Below are 15,952 nucleotides of genomic sequence, written 5' to 3' on the forward strand. Positions count from 1 at the left end.
CTAACTTTTATTTCAACACTTAAAAACACCAACTGTCACATACAATTTAAAAACACAAATTGGCATAGAACTTGTTAGGATTGAGATTGGACTAAACAAGTAATTATACACTTGTAAGGGAGTCCACAATTGAGACAGTATTGGTATATTGATGCTCAGATACCTTATTGTAAATATTGGATATGTATATATATCTCTCCTTATCAATCGAGCAAATGTTTTACTGTATCTGGCTATATATGCATGTATTAATAGTACCTATATTCGTCTCTTGTAGAGGATTCTATGCCATCTAATTACCTTGTTTAGTATAAATACCAAGATAAAAGAATATTTGATGGTGGGTTTTATTAACAAGAGAGTAGAATTTTTATATATAGTTACTCTGTAAATTTATGATAGATTGGGGTATATTATACAGATGTATTGCTCATTCTTATCTATATCTTGAGATTATGATATTAAAGAATGATAATGACTGAAATCAATTGCAAAAGTAATAAGCAATATTTATTGTAGAATAATAATAATGACTAAACACATATTACTATCTTACTTAGGAATGCAGAGCAGTATAAGTCTTAATTATAAGAGCTATTATTTAGTGTCTCTTGTCATTGATTCCAATAATTCAAAGCCACTATTGAAAAATGTATACACTATATGTTTTTGTAGGTATTTTATACTCTAAGTGCTGTAGAGAGTAATGAGAGGGATGACTTATTTCTGAAGTCTTAATTACAAGACAGTTCTTGTTTAGTGTTTCTTGTCATTGATCCCAATATTCTAAAGCAATTGTTGTAAAATGTATACACTTTGTGTTTTTCTAGGTATTTTATACTCTGAGTACTATGGAGAGTACTAAGAGGGATGACTTATTTCTGAATGACTCCTGGTATTGCGAGTAATTTCTCCAACATTGGTGTGTCCGGTCCACGGCGTCATCCATTACTTGTGGGAAATATTCTCCCCCACAGGGAAAGGCAAGGAGAGCACACAGCAAGAGCTGTCCATATAGCTCCCCCTCTGGCTCCGCCCCCCAGTCATTCTCCTTGCCGCTCTGAACAAGTAGCATCTACCACGGGGATGGCGAGGAGTTTGTGGTGTTAGTTGTAGTTTTTTATTCTTCTATCAAGAGTTTGTTATTTTAAAATAGTGCTGGCTTGTACTATTTACTCTATAACAGAAAAGTGATGAAGATTTCTGTTTAAGAGGGCTATGATTTTAGCAGACAGTAACTAAAATCCATTACGGTTATCACGCAGGACTGTTGAAACAAGAGAACTTCAGTTGGGGGTAACAGTTTGCAGACTCATCTGCTTCAGGTATGACTGGTCTCCTTCTAACAACACAGGCTAGTGCTAGATGACAGTCATATTTCCCCTCAGGGGAAAAGGTAAGCCATTTTTCTTTCACCTCAGCAAAAAAGATAACAGGCTTCCCCTTTTTGTTTTTTATGCTGGTAGACACTGTTAGGGGCAAAATCGATTGGTTTTTATTACAATATGATACCATTTGAAATATTTTATAAGCTCACATACACTGGGGAACGTTTTTTATTGATCTGGCTTGTTTTAGACACCTAAATCTAGTCAGGAAGGCCCCTTCACTCTAGTGTGCTGAGGGAGGAAGCCTCATTTTGGTGCTTCAGCTGCACAGTTGATTTACAAGGCAATGCATGCAGATTCATGTGAGAGGGTCCTGTGGTTCAGAAAGTGACTCCAAAAGGCTTTTTTCTGTGGATGGTGAACCTTAAGTAAGGTAAAAACCTGCAGCAAGGCTGTAGCAGGGATTGTGGTGTATAAAAACGGTTAAATCCAACAATTAGCTTCGGTTTGCTTGTTTTAAGAGCTAGAGTCTCCATATTTGCTGTGCAATACTTTCTAAGCATTAAGACACTGGGGTCCAAATTTCAGAAAAATCGGATATTGCCTTCATAGTTTTTTGAACATTCAGAAATAAAGGTGTCATTTTATTATTTAAAGAGACAGTAACGTTTTTGTTTAAAATCGTTTTTATTGCATTGTTTGCCTGCCTAAATCTGTTTAACATGTCTGTTCCATCAGATAACCTATGTTCTGTGTGTATAGAAACAAATGTGGTTCCCCCTTCGAGTGTTTGTGATAATTGCGCCATAGCATCCAAACAAAATCAGAACAGCTCTGTTATTTTTCATAATGTTGCCCAAGATGATTTATCTAATGAAGGTAGTGGGGATAGCTCTACATCCTCTCCTTCTGTGTCTACACCAGCTTTGCCCGCGCAGGCGACACCTAGCGCGCCAGTGCTTATTTCTATGCAACAATTATCAGCAGTAGTGGATAATTCTATAGCAAATCTTTTATCCAAACTGCCAGCTTTTCAGAGAAAGCGTGATTGTTCAGTTTTAAATACAGATAAAAAGGATGAACAATCAGACGCTGACGATGCCGTATCTATTTTACCCTCGCATCAATCGGAATTGGCTGTAAGGGAAGGGCTGTCTGAGGGTGAAATTTCAGATTCAGGAAAAATTTCTCAACAGGCAGAACCTGATCTAGTGGCATTTAAGTTTAAACTACAGCATCTCCGCGCTTTGCTTAAGGAGGTATTAGCTACTCTGGATGACTGTGATTCCATGGTAGTACCAGAGAAGTTGTGCAAATTGGACAAATTTTTATAGGTCCCAGTGCACGATGACGCTTTTCCAATACCTAAGAGGGTAGCGAACATAGTGGAAAAGGAGTGGGAGAAGCCAGGTGTACCCTTTGCCCCACCTCCTATATTAAAAAAAAAATGTTTCCCATAGTAGACCCTAGAAGGGACGCATGGCAAACGGTCCCGAAGGTTGAGGGAGCTGTTTCAACACTAGCGAAGCGCACAACTATTCCTATAGAGGACAGCTGCGCTTTCAAAGATCCTATGGATAAAAAATTGGAAGGATTGCTTAAAAAGATTTTTGTTCAGCAAGGGTTCATCCTTCAACCAGCTACGTGTGTTATTACTGTCACTTCAGCGGCGTCCTTTTGGTTCGAAAACTAGAAAGGTCGCTCCAGAAAGAGACTTCCTATGAAGAAGTCATGGACAGAATTCACGCATTAAAGTTAGCTAATTCCTTTTATATTGGATGCCGCCTTTCAAATAACGAAATTGGCGGCGAAAAACTCAGGTTTTGCTATAGTAGTTTCGGAGGGCGCTTTGGCTAAAATCCTGGTCGGCAGATGTGTCGTCCAAGACTAAGTTACTGAATATTCCTTTCAAGGGTAAGACCCTTTTTGGGCCGGAATTGAAGGAAATTATTTCAGACATCACTGGGGGTAAGGGCCATGCCCTCCCACAGGATAGGCCTTTTAAGGCTAAGAACAAGTCTAATTTTAGTTCCTTTCGGGACCGGATCTGGTAGGGGGCAGACTATCTCTCTTCACTCAGGCTTGGGCAAGAGATGTTCTGGATCCCTGGGCACTAGAGAGAGTTTCCAAGGGATACCTGTTAGAATTCAAGGGACTTCCTCCAAAGGGAAGGTTCCACCTGTCTCGCTTATCTTCAGACCAGATAAAGAAACAGGCATTCTTACATTGTGTAAGAGACCTATCAAAGATGGGAGTGATAAACCCAGTCCCCTCCGGGGAACAAGGTCTAGGTTTTTACTCAAACCTGTTTGTGGTTCCCAAAAAAGAGGGAACTTTCAGGCCAATTCTGGATTTAAAGATATTAAACAAGTTCCTCAGAGTTCCATCCTTCAAGATGGAAACCATTCGGACAATCTTACCGACAATCCAGCAGGGTCAATTTTTGACTACCGTGGATCTAAAGGATGCGTATCTGCATATCCCAATCCACAAATCTCATCATCAGTTCCTGAGGTTCGCCTTTCTGGACAAACATTACCAGTTTGTGGCTCTTCCATTCGGTTTAGCCACCGCTCCCAGAATTTTCACAAAGGTGCTAGGGTCCCTTCTAGCGGTCCTAAGGCCGAGGGGCATCGCTGTAGCACCTTATCTAGACGACATCCTAATCCAAGCGTCGTCCCTTTCCAAAGCGAGGGCTCATACAGACATTGTGTTGGCCTTTCTCAGATCTCACGGGTGGAAGGTGAACATAGAAAAAAGTTCACTGTCACCGTCCACAAGGGTTCCTTTTCTGGGAACAATAAATGATTCTGTGGAAATGAAGATCTTTCTCACAGAAGTCAGAAAGGCAAAGCTTCTAAAAGCTTGTCGAGTTCTTCATTCGATTCCTCAACCCTCCATAGCTCAATGCATGGAAGTAATAGGACTAATGGTCGCAGCAATGGATGTGGTTCCTTTTGCTCGAATTCATCTAAGACCATTACAGCTATGCATGCTCAATCAGTGGAATGGGGACTATACAGACTTGTCTCCCCAAATTCAAGTAGACCAGGTAACCAGGGACTCACTTCTCTGGTGGTTGACCCAGGATCACCTGTCTCAGGGAATGAGTTTCCGCAGACCGGAGTGGGTCATCGTCACGACCGACGCCAGCCTCTTGGGGTGGGGCGCGGTCTGGGACTCCCTGAAAGCTCAGGGCCTATGGTCGCGGGAAGAGTCGCTTCTCCCGATAAACATTTTGGAACTAAGAACTATATTCAATGAGCTCCTGGCTTGGCCTCAGCTAGCGGAAGCCAGGTTCATAAGATTTCAGTCGGACAACATAACGACTGTTGCGTACATCAATCATCAGGGGGGAACAAAGAGTTCCCTAGCGATGAAGGAAGTAACCAAGATCATCCAATGGGCAGAGAATCACTCCTGCCATCTATCTGCTATTCACATCCCAGGAGTAGACAACTGGGAGGCGGACTATTTGAGTCGTCAGACTTTCCATCCGGGGGAGTGGGAACTCCATCCGGAGGTCTTTGCTCAGTTAACCCAATTATGGGGCATTCCAGACATGGATCTAATGGCGTCCCGTCAGAACTTCAAGATTCCTTGCTACGGGTCCAGATCCAGGGATCCCAAGGCGACTCTAGTGGATGCATTAGTGGCGCCTTGGTCGTTCAACCTAGCATATGTGTTTCCACCGTTTCCTCTCCTTCCCAGGCTCACAGCCAGGATCAAACAGGAGAAGGCCTCAGTGATTCTGATAGCTCCTGCGTGGCCACGCAGGACTTGGTATGCAGACCTGGTGAATATGTCTTCGGCTCCACCATGGAAGCTACCTTTGAGACAGGATCTTCTAGTACAAGGTCCATTCGAACATCTAAATCTAGTTTCTCTGCAGCTGACTGCTTGGAAATTGAACGCTTGATTTTATCCAAGCGTGGGTTTTCAAATTCTGTGATAGATACTCTGGTCCAAGCCAGAAAACCTGTGACTAGAAAGATTTACCATAAAATATGGAAAAGATATATCTGTTGGTGTGAATCCAAAGGATTCTCCTGGAGTAAGATTAAAATTCCAAAGATTCTCTCCTTTCTCCAAGAAGCTTTGGATAAAGGGTTGTCAGCTAGTTCTCTAAAAGGACAGATTTCTGCATTATCCGTCTTGTTGCACAAACGACTGGCAGCTTTGCCAGATGTACAAGCTTTTGTTCAGGCTTTGGTTAGAATCAAGCCTGTTTACAGACCCATGACTCCTCCTTGGAGTCTAAATTTAGTTCTTTCAGTTCTTCAAGGGGTTCCGTTTGAACCTTTACATTCCATAGATATTAAGTTATTATCTTGGAAAGTTCTGTTTTTGGTTGCTATTTCTTCTGCCAGAAGAGTTTCTGAATTATCTGCTTTGCAGTGTAATCCACCATATCTGGTTTTTCATTCAGATAAGGTTGTTTTGCGTACTAAGCCTGGTTTTCTTCCAAAAGTTGTTTCCAACAAGAACATCAACCAGGAAATAGTTGTTCCTTCTTTGTGTCCGAATCCAGTTTCAAAGAAGGAACGTTTATTACACAATTTAGATGTTGTTCGTGCTTTAAAGTTCTATTTAGAAGCAACAAAAGATTTTAGACAAACCTCATCTTTGTTTGTCGTTTACTCTGGTAAGAGGAGAGGTCAAAAAGCTACTACTACCTCTCTCTCTTTCTGGCTGAAAAGCATTATCCGCTTGGCTTATGAGACTGCCGGACGGCAGCCTCCTGACCGTATCACAGCTCACTCTACTAGGGCTGTGGCTTCCACATGGGCCTACAAGAACGAGGCTTCTGTTGACCAGATATGTAAGGCAGCGACTTGGTCTTCTCTGCACACTTTTGCCAAATTCTACAAATTTGATACTTTTGCTTCTTCGGAGGCTATTTTTGGGAGAAAGGTTTTGCAAGCCGTGGTGCCTTCCGTTTAGGTAACCTGATTTGCTCCCTCCCTTCATCCGTGTCCTAAAGCTTTGGTATTGGTTCCCACAAGTAATGGATGACGCCGTGGACCGGACACACCAATGTTGGAGAAAACAGAATTTATGCGTACCTGATAAATTACTTTCTCCAACGGTGTGTCTGGTCCACGGCCCGCCCTGGTTTTTTAATCAGGTTGAAAAATTTTTCTTTATACACTACAGTCACCACGGCACCCTATAGTTTCTCCTTTTTCTCCTAACCGTCGGTCGAATGACTGGGGGGCGGAGCCAGAGGGGGAGCTATATGGACAGCTCTTGCTGTGTGCTCTCCTTGCCTTTCCCTGTGGGGGAGAATATTTCCCACAAGTAATGGATGACGCCGTGGACCGGACACACCGTTGGAGAAAGTAATTTATCAGGTAAGCATAAATTCTGTTTTTATTACAATTCTTAGGAGTAATTTGAAATTATATTAGTTAATACAAAAAAGAGTAATCTCAATATACCAAGGTAATATGTTTAGCTCAATTAATATTCTGCTGCTTTTTCTGCATGTCTTATGATTGGGTATAGATATGTATTATGTGTTTTTTGGATCGCAGTCTGCAATAATATTGAATATTAGTTTCGCTTCTTTTAAGTAAAGGATGATATTGAGGTGACTGTTGGTTTTCACCTGAATAAATATCTTAATCTAGAGTTCCTTTTAATTTCAGTAACTCCGGTTTTTAAATGAATATATAAAAAAATTGTAGTTCTTAATTTTTTTACAATGATCTTGACAATCTATAATGTTTGTTGAGTTGGTGTTATTTGTATATATATCCAGTAGTTTAAGCAATGTGTTTTTTATCTTTAGATAAAGTGTTAGTTTGATATGCAATCTAAAAGCTGTTACGATTGGCTTTTATTCTTAGATAATACTGCTGACTTTGTTTTAGCGTAAAAGTCTTATGTATCAGAATCTTAACAACTTTACTAAAATGATCTCCTTCTTATTAAGGTTCACTTAAATTCTCAGGAACTATGAGTAAATACATTTAACAAAAGAGACCATATATGTCTGGGTCTCAGTATATTAAATATAATGTATAGCGCCTGAGATAAATTGAAATTAGCTTGTGTTCTTAATCAGTAATACTAAAAGACTGATATATTGTAGCGCAACAAACATATAAATCTTGATCTTACTCGCTTATATCAAATGTACTGAAATGTGAATTAATCCAACGATAGTGATACTTAGGTTACAAACACTGTTTGTTTGTTTGGTTCTAAAAAACCCCAACCGTAAATTTACAATATACTGCTGTATTGGCTGCTGAAACAGCATTTACTTCTGACTCCCCAAATTCTAAATTAATTCCCAATCTCAATTCTTTCATTTATTTTAAATTAATATTCATATTGAGTGATCTAAGTTCTATGTTATTTTGCAAGTTAAAAACACTTATTAGGTTGAAATAAACATGTCAACCTTGCCCTAACATGTTTCGCCGTTTACAATACCAGCTTTTTCAAAGGGTGACGCCCGCAAGCGTCTTCGGCGATTTATTAACTTGGCTCCACCCTTACATCGGTTGGTCACCAATCAGAATCCTTAGGTCATTGATTGACGGATATTTGAATCTCGTCATGCGCAAATTAATAACTAGCTGGCTTCATGTTATTTAAGTTTCTTCTTGTGATTATTATAATTTCTGGCACGCTTAATAGATGCTTATGATATGATTAAATCAAAGCATAAACCATTTTTCTCTATCTGACGGATGTCATTGTAATGAGTATGGCTGTTATCTTAGGTACATGCCGTGCTTTTTTGTTGGGAACGTATCATCAGTTCATCTAGTTTCAACTTATTTTCATTTTTCATTATGCATTTTGATTATAATTATGATGAGATATGATCAATAATTATAATACAAATTATGTACATTATTGTGCTTGATAAATCCTTATAAATTAAGGTGTCATCTGTCATTATATGCCACATCAAGATTTATGCTGTTGTATAAAAAGCTGCTGTTTTACTATGTGAAGCTGTTATTAATAGTGTTTACAGTACACTTTTATTGAGCATGTTCGCTGATTTCGTCTCAATTTCTATTTATTTATATATTTCAATGTATATCACAGATAATAAAATTTAACTATGTGACATATCGTGTAGTGATTTCTTGTGCTAGTGTCAAGAACGTTACTAGTTAGTGAACTACTTGGTAGTGATGTTGAGAGGGAAGTGAATGCTAGACATAGTTGGTTATCATAACTGCTTGTTTAATACACCAGGACAGTTTAGGAAACGATCCTTGGAAATAAAATCTACGTTTTATCTCTATATCTAACATTAAATATAATGTTAAGGTGCTAGTATCTGGAAGATTAGTTTATATGAATTACTAAAACGTAAAGCCTTGTTACTCTTGGACTTTTGTGGAAAATGAAAAATAAGAACATATATTAAATTCAAAATGGGGAAAAAAGGGCTAAAATTTGCTCTTAAATGTAGAAAATACTGTGATTTTAAGATTTACTATATTCTATAAGTGAACTAAAGTGATGTTGAAAAATTCTAAAATTAGAAAATTAATGTGAATAAGGCTCAAATAAATTAAAGAATTTTTCTAAGTCGAATAAAAGGAAAAATTGGATAGGAGTGAAAACCACTAGTGTATTAAAAGTGAATGATGTGAGACATGTGAAGAGAGTGAATGAGTTAGATTTGTTTTTTTAAAAGATTCAAAGGGAGGTAGTGAACAAATATGTTTTAATTGGATTTATTGTGATAAGTGAATTTAAAGTACTTGAGTTTAAAAGAAACTGAATTTGTCATAATTAACACTTAATTATTTTACAATTTTTTTTTAAATTCTTGATATTCTGAATAAGATTTATTGCTACAACATTACAGCATGAATCTATGTGGGGAAAAAGGACACTTAGTTTCTATTTATCTGAGAATTTTTAGATACAGAGTTTATATAACAGTTTATGTGGGGTTTTTTTTATTTATGTAATTATAAGAACATGGAGTAATTGTTTTGTTCATTTAAACCTTTTTGGATGAACACAATCCATAAGGTATATCCATTTGGTTTCTATTTTTTGGAGGGCCTTCTCTAGGTCTCCTCCTCTTAATCCTAAGGATATCTTCTGGACGCCATAGCATTCCAATTCAGAGGTTTTACAGTGATGATGTTTTAGAAAGTGAGATGCTACAGACGTTCATTTTTTATCTTTTTCAATGTCTTTAGGAGCATTACGAATATTCCGAAGATGTTCCATGACTCTTGTGTGTAGCTTTCTGGTAGTCATGCCTATATAAGTATAGGGACATTTGCATTGGAGGGCATATATAAGTCCCACAGTATTGCAATTTATATATGTTTTAATTTGATGAGATTTGCCGAATCTGTCTACAATAGTTTTTTTCTTTTTCATCATATGGGAGCAGGTTGAACAGCTTCCACAAGGGAACAAGCCTTTCTCAGGGGTTCTGATTGATTTGGTTTTCTTAGTGTAATGACTAGGACTTAGTCTTTCTTTTAAATTTTTAGATCTTCTATAACTGATTTCTGCTCTCTGTCCAATTATACTTTTTAGAATTGGATCTGCTTGCAATATATGCCAGTTGTTTTGGATAATTTTGATTACTTCCTGTGATTGATCATTATATGTAAGGACTAATCTTGTTTTATTATCCTGTTTTTTTGCGCGATTTTTGTATTACATTCAACCAGTGCTCATGCACCGAATACCACCAAGTCTCTACCCATTGGGGAATTTCTAAGGATGAAACGTAACTGCTCTAAAGAGCTGCTGAACTGGAAAATAGGTTGAAAGCAAGAGGATACAGCAGAAAATCTATCCTAAAAGCTAAAAAAAGAGCTCAGAATACACCCAGATCTGACCTATTGAAGGTTCGCGCAAAAAAACAGGATAATAAAACAAGATTAGTCCTTACATATAATGATCAATCACAGGAAGTAATCAAAATTATCCAAAACTACTGGCATATATTGCAAGCAGATCCAATTCTAAAAAGTATAATTGGACAGAGAGCAGAAATCAGCTATAGAAGATCTAAAAATTTAAAAGAAAGACTAAGTCCTAGTCATTACACTAAGAAAACCAAATCAATCAGAACCCCTGAGAAAGGCTTGTTCCCTTGTGGAAGCTGTTCAACCTGCTCCCATATGATGAAAAAGAAAAAAACTATTGTAGACAGATTCGGCAAATCTCATCAAATTAAAACATATATAAGTTGCAATACTGTGGGACTTATATATGCCCTCCAATGCAAATGTCCCTATACTTATATAGGCATGACTACCAGAAAGCTACACACAAGAGTCATGGAACATCTTCGGAATATTCGTAATGCTCCTAAAGACATTGAAAAAGATAAAAAATTAACGTCTGTAGCATCTCACTTTCTAAAACATCATCACTGTAAAACCTCTTAATTGGAATGCTATGGCGTCCAGAAGATATCCTTAGGATTAAGAGGAGGAGACCTAGAGAAGGCCCTCCAAAAAATAGAAACCAAATGGATATACCTTATGGATTGTGTTCATCCAAAAGGTTTAAATGAACAAAACAATTACTCCATGTTCTTATAATTACATAAATAAAACAAAAACCACATAAACTGTTATATAAACTCTGTATCTAAAAATTCTCAGATAAATAGAAACTAAGTGTCCTTTTTCCCACATAGATTCATGCTGTAATGTTGTAGCAATAAATCTTATTCAGAATATCAAGAATTTAAAAAAAAAATTTGTAAAATAATTAAGTGTTAATTATGACAAATTCCGTTTCTTTTAAACTCAAGTACTTCAAATTCACTTATCACAATAAATCCAATTAAAACATATTTGTTCACTACCTCCCTTTGAATCTTTTAAAAAAACAAATCTAACTCATTCACTCTCTTCACATGTCTCACATCATTCACTTTTAATACACTAGTGGTTTTCACTCCTATCCAATTTTTCCTTTTATTCGACTTAGAAAAATTCTTTAATTTATTTGAGCCTTATTCACATTAATTTTCTAATTTTAGAATTTTTCAACATCACTTTAGTTCACTTATAGAATATAGTAAATCTTAAACTCACAGTATCATCTACATTTAAGAGCAAATTTTAGCCCTTTTTTCCCCCTTTTGAATTTAATATATGTCCTTATTTTTCATTTTCCACAAAAGTCCAAGAGTAACAAGGCTTTACGTTTTAGTAATTCATATAAACTAATCTTCCAGATACTAGCACCGTAACATTATATTTAATGTTAGATATAGAGATAAAACGTAGATTTTATTTCCAAGGATCATTTCCTAAACTGTCCTGGTGTATTAAACAAGCAGTTATGATAACCAACTATGTCTAGCATTCACTTACCTCTCAACATCACTACCAAGTAGTTCACTAACTAGTAACGTTCTTGACACTAGCACAAGAAATCACTACACGATATGTCACATAGTTAAATTTTATTATCTGTGATATATATTGAAATATATAAATAGAAATTGAGACGAAATCAGCGAACATGCTCAATAAAAGTGTACTGTAAACACTATTAATAACAGCTTCACATAGTAAAACAGCAGCTTTTTATACAACAGCATAAATCTTGATGTGGCATATAATGACAGATGACACCTTAATTTATAAGGATTTATCAAGCACAATAATGTACATAATTTGTATTATAATTATTGATCATATCTCATCATAATTATAATCAAAATGCATAATGAAAAATGAAAATAAGTTGAAACTAGATGAACTGATGATACGTTCCCAACAAAAAAGCACGGCATGTACCTAAGATAACAGCCATACTCATTACAATGACATCCGTCAGATAGAGAAATATGGTTTATGCTTTGATTTAATCATATCATAAGCATCTATTAAGCGTGCCAGAAATTATAATAATCACAAGAAGAAACTTAAATAACATGAAGCCAGCTAGTTATTAATTTGCGCATGACGAGATTCAAATATCCGTCAATCAATGACCTAAGGATTCTGATTGGTGACCAACCGATGTAAGGGTGGAGCCAAGTTAATAAATCGCCGAAGACGCTTGCGCGCGTCACCCTTTGAAAAAGCCGGTATTGTAAACGGCGAAACATGTTAGGGCAAGGTTGACATGTTTATTTCAACCTAATAAGTGTTTTTAACTTGCAAAATAACATAGAACTTAGATCACTCAATATGAATATTAATTTAAAATAAATGAAAGAATTGAGATTGGGAATTAATTTAGAATTTGGGGAGTCAGAAGTAAATGCTGTTTCAGCAGCCAATACAGCAGTATATTGTAAATTTACGGTTGGGGTTTTTTAGAACCAAACAAACAAACAGTGTTTGTAACCTAAGTATCACTATCGTTGGATTAATTCACATTTCAGTACATTTGATATAAGCGAGTAAGATCAAGATTTATATGTTTGTTGCGCTACAATATATCAGTCTTTTAGTATTACTGATTAAGAACACAAGCTAATTTCAATTTATCTCAGGCGCTATACATTATATTTAATATACTGAGACCCAGACATATATGGTCTCTTTTGTTAATGTATTTACTCATAGTTCCTGAGAATTTAAGTGAACCTTAATAAGAAGGAGATCATTTTAGTAAAGTTGTTAAGATTCTGATACATAAGACTTTTACGCTAAAACAAAGTCAGCAGTATTATCTAAGAATAAAAACCAATCGTAACAGCTTTTAGATTGCATATCAAACTAACACTTTATCTAAAGATAAAAAACACATTGCTTAAACTACTAGATATATATACAAATAACACCAACTCAACAAACATTATAGATTGTCAAGATCATTGTAAAAAAATTAAGAACTACAATTTTTTTTATATATTCATTTAAAAACAGAGTTACTGAAATTAAAAGGAACTCTAGATTAAGATATTTATTCAGGTGAAAACCAACAGTGACCTCAATATCATCCTTTACTTAAAAGAAGCAAAACTAATATTCAATATTATTGCAGATTGCGATCCAAAAAACACATAATACATATCTATACCCAATCATAAGACATGCAGAAAAAGCAGCAGAATATTAATTGAGCTAAACATATTACCTTGGTATATTGAGATTACTCTTTTTTTGTATCAACTAATATAATTTCAAATTACTCCTAAGAATTGTAATAAAATTACTCGCAATACCAGGAGTCATTCAGAAATAAGTCATCCCTCTTAGTACTCTCCATAGTACTCAGAGTATAAAATACCTAGAAAAACACAAAGTGTATACATTTTACAACAATTGCTTTAGAATATTGGGATCAATGACAAGAAACACTAAACAATAACTGTCTTGTAATTAAGACTTCAGAAATAAGTCATCCCTCTCATTACTCTCTACAGCACTTAGAGTATAAAATACCTACAAAAACATATAGTGTATACATTTTTCAATAGTGGCTTTGAATCAATGACAAGAGATACTAAATAATAGCTCTTATAATTAAGACTTATACTGCTCTGCATTCCTAAGTAAGATAGTAATATGTGTTTAGTCACTATTATTATTCTACAATAAATATTGCTTATTACTTTTGCAATTGATTTCAGTCATTATCATTCTTTAATATCATAATCTCAAGATATAGATAAGAATGAGCAATACATCTGTATAATATACCCCAATCTATCATAAATTTACAGAGTAACTATATATAAAAATTCTACTCTCTTGTTAATAAAACTCACCATCAAATATTCTTTTATCTTGGTATTTATACTAAACAAGGTAATTAGATGGCATAGAATCCTCTACAAGAGACAAATATAGGTACTATTAATACATGCATATATAGCCAGATACAGTAAAACATTTGCTCGATTGATAAGGAGAGATATATATACATATCCAATATTTACAATAAGGTATCTGAGCATCAATATACCAATACTGTCTCAATTGTGGACTCCCTTACAAGTGTATAATTACTTGTTTAGTCCAATCTCAATCCTAACAAGTTCTATGCCAATTTGTGTTTTTAAATTGTATGTGACAGTTGGTGTTTTTAAGTGTTGAAATAAAAGTTAGATTTTAATTTTAGTGATACGCCACCCCACTCTTACTTCCTTCCAATTCATGGTATCATATCACATACAGGGGATTGGAAGTGCTAAATAAATGCATTCTTTTCTCTGAGCCACAAATTCTTATTTTTGGCTCTATTTGCTTTGAAGCTTTAAAATTTTATTTACAGGCTACAAGAGATTTTAGACAATCTTCTCTGTTTATTCATTTTTCTGGTCCACATAAATGCCAAAAGACCTCAGCTGTTACTTTAGCTTCTTGGTTAAAGCTTCTGATCCACAAAGCTTACTTGGATGCAGGTAAGCCTTCTCCAAAATGCATTACATCCCACTCTACCTGATTTGTTTCTACTTCCTCGGCTAAATGAGTCTTCTGTTGAACAGAATTGCAAGGCAGCAACATGGTCATCCTTACATGCTTTTATTAAATCCTACCATTTTGATGTTTTTGCTTCTTTGGAAGCAGCCTTTGGCAGGAAAGTCCTCCAGGCAACAGTGTCTGGAAAATAGGTGACTGCCTTTTCAAAAACAATTTGTTCCACCCAACATTACTCGTGGACTTCACATCTTGGCTATTAATTCTCATGTGTAATAGATCATGGACTTTTACCACCTTGTGAAAGAACACAAAATGTATGCTTACCTGATAAATTAATTTCTTTCATGGTGGCGAGTGTCTACGAGCCCCACCCAATGTTGTTTATATTTCAAATTTTGGAGACACTATTATTTTGAATCTCTATTTTCCCTGCTTTGTCCTTTCCTACCTTTCTTTGTGATTTCTCCTGCTTGGCTATACGTAAGACTGGCATACCCGTGAGATGGGAGGGATGAAGTGCTCTTGAAAGTTTTGTAGAATATTTGCCTCCACCTAGTGACTAGGAAGTGAATCCTATGCATAATGGATTGGGGACTCTCACCACCATGATATAAATAAATTTACCAGGTAAACATAAATTTTGCTATAATGGCAAAAGCATTTGCTTGTGCAGATGCAGTAATAAATTAGGGAAACAGACGAGTAGCATCCCTAGTTGTTAACATTGTCCGCCCACTATTTGATAAATGGGGTCCCATGTGTCTACCGTTTACGGAGTATACAAGTTGAATCTTTACTTTTGTAAATGTCTGACATCATTTTATTTTTGTGTAATGAAAGTCTCATAATTCATCTGTTTCTTTGTATACTTTTGCATCTCTAAATAAAATATACTTCTGTGCCATTATGTTTTATTCCTTTATTTTTTTTTTAAAGCCTAAAGATTCAGAAGAAGTAGAAAATCACTATAAAAAATCTAAATTGCCTGAAACAGATGTTATTGAAGCGCTTCCAAAGGGTAAGAGTGAATCAAAAACATGATTGTTGTGTGTATATATTTATATCTATTAAAGACCTTAAAGGGATAAATCTAATTTGGTAGGGAAGTAAAAAACGAATCTCTTTAATCTTGAGGGTGGGTGTGTTTCCCTGTCTATCCATAAGGAGGCAGAGCTAGGCTTATGTGTAGTATATTGGATTCTAAAGCGAGAGCAAAGTCAATATTAAACTTGTATGATTCATATAGAGCTTGCCATTTTAAACACCTTTTTAGTT

At 35.8% G+C, this 15,952-nt stretch overlaps 1 protein-coding gene across 1 annotated transcript in view; it reads left to right on the top strand.

Moving 5' to 3' along the window:
- The window catches only part of BOD1L1 (biorientation of chromosomes in cell division 1 like 1), a 539,385-nt gene that overhangs the window by 237,101 nt on the left and 286,332 nt on the right, over positions 1–15,952 (top strand). The window contains exon 17 of the mRNA XM_053700293.1: positions 15,614–15,695. Within this exon, the coding sequence (XP_053556268.1) occupies positions 15,614–15,695 (82 nt within the window). The remainder of the gene's footprint in view (positions 1–15,613; positions 15,696–15,952) is intronic.

This window comes from Bombina bombina, chromosome 2 (assembly GCF_027579735.1).
Source record: "Bombina bombina isolate aBomBom1 chromosome 2, aBomBom1.pri, whole genome shotgun sequence".
Taxonomy (NCBI): Eukaryota; Metazoa; Chordata; class Amphibia; order Anura; family Bombinatoridae; genus Bombina; species Bombina bombina.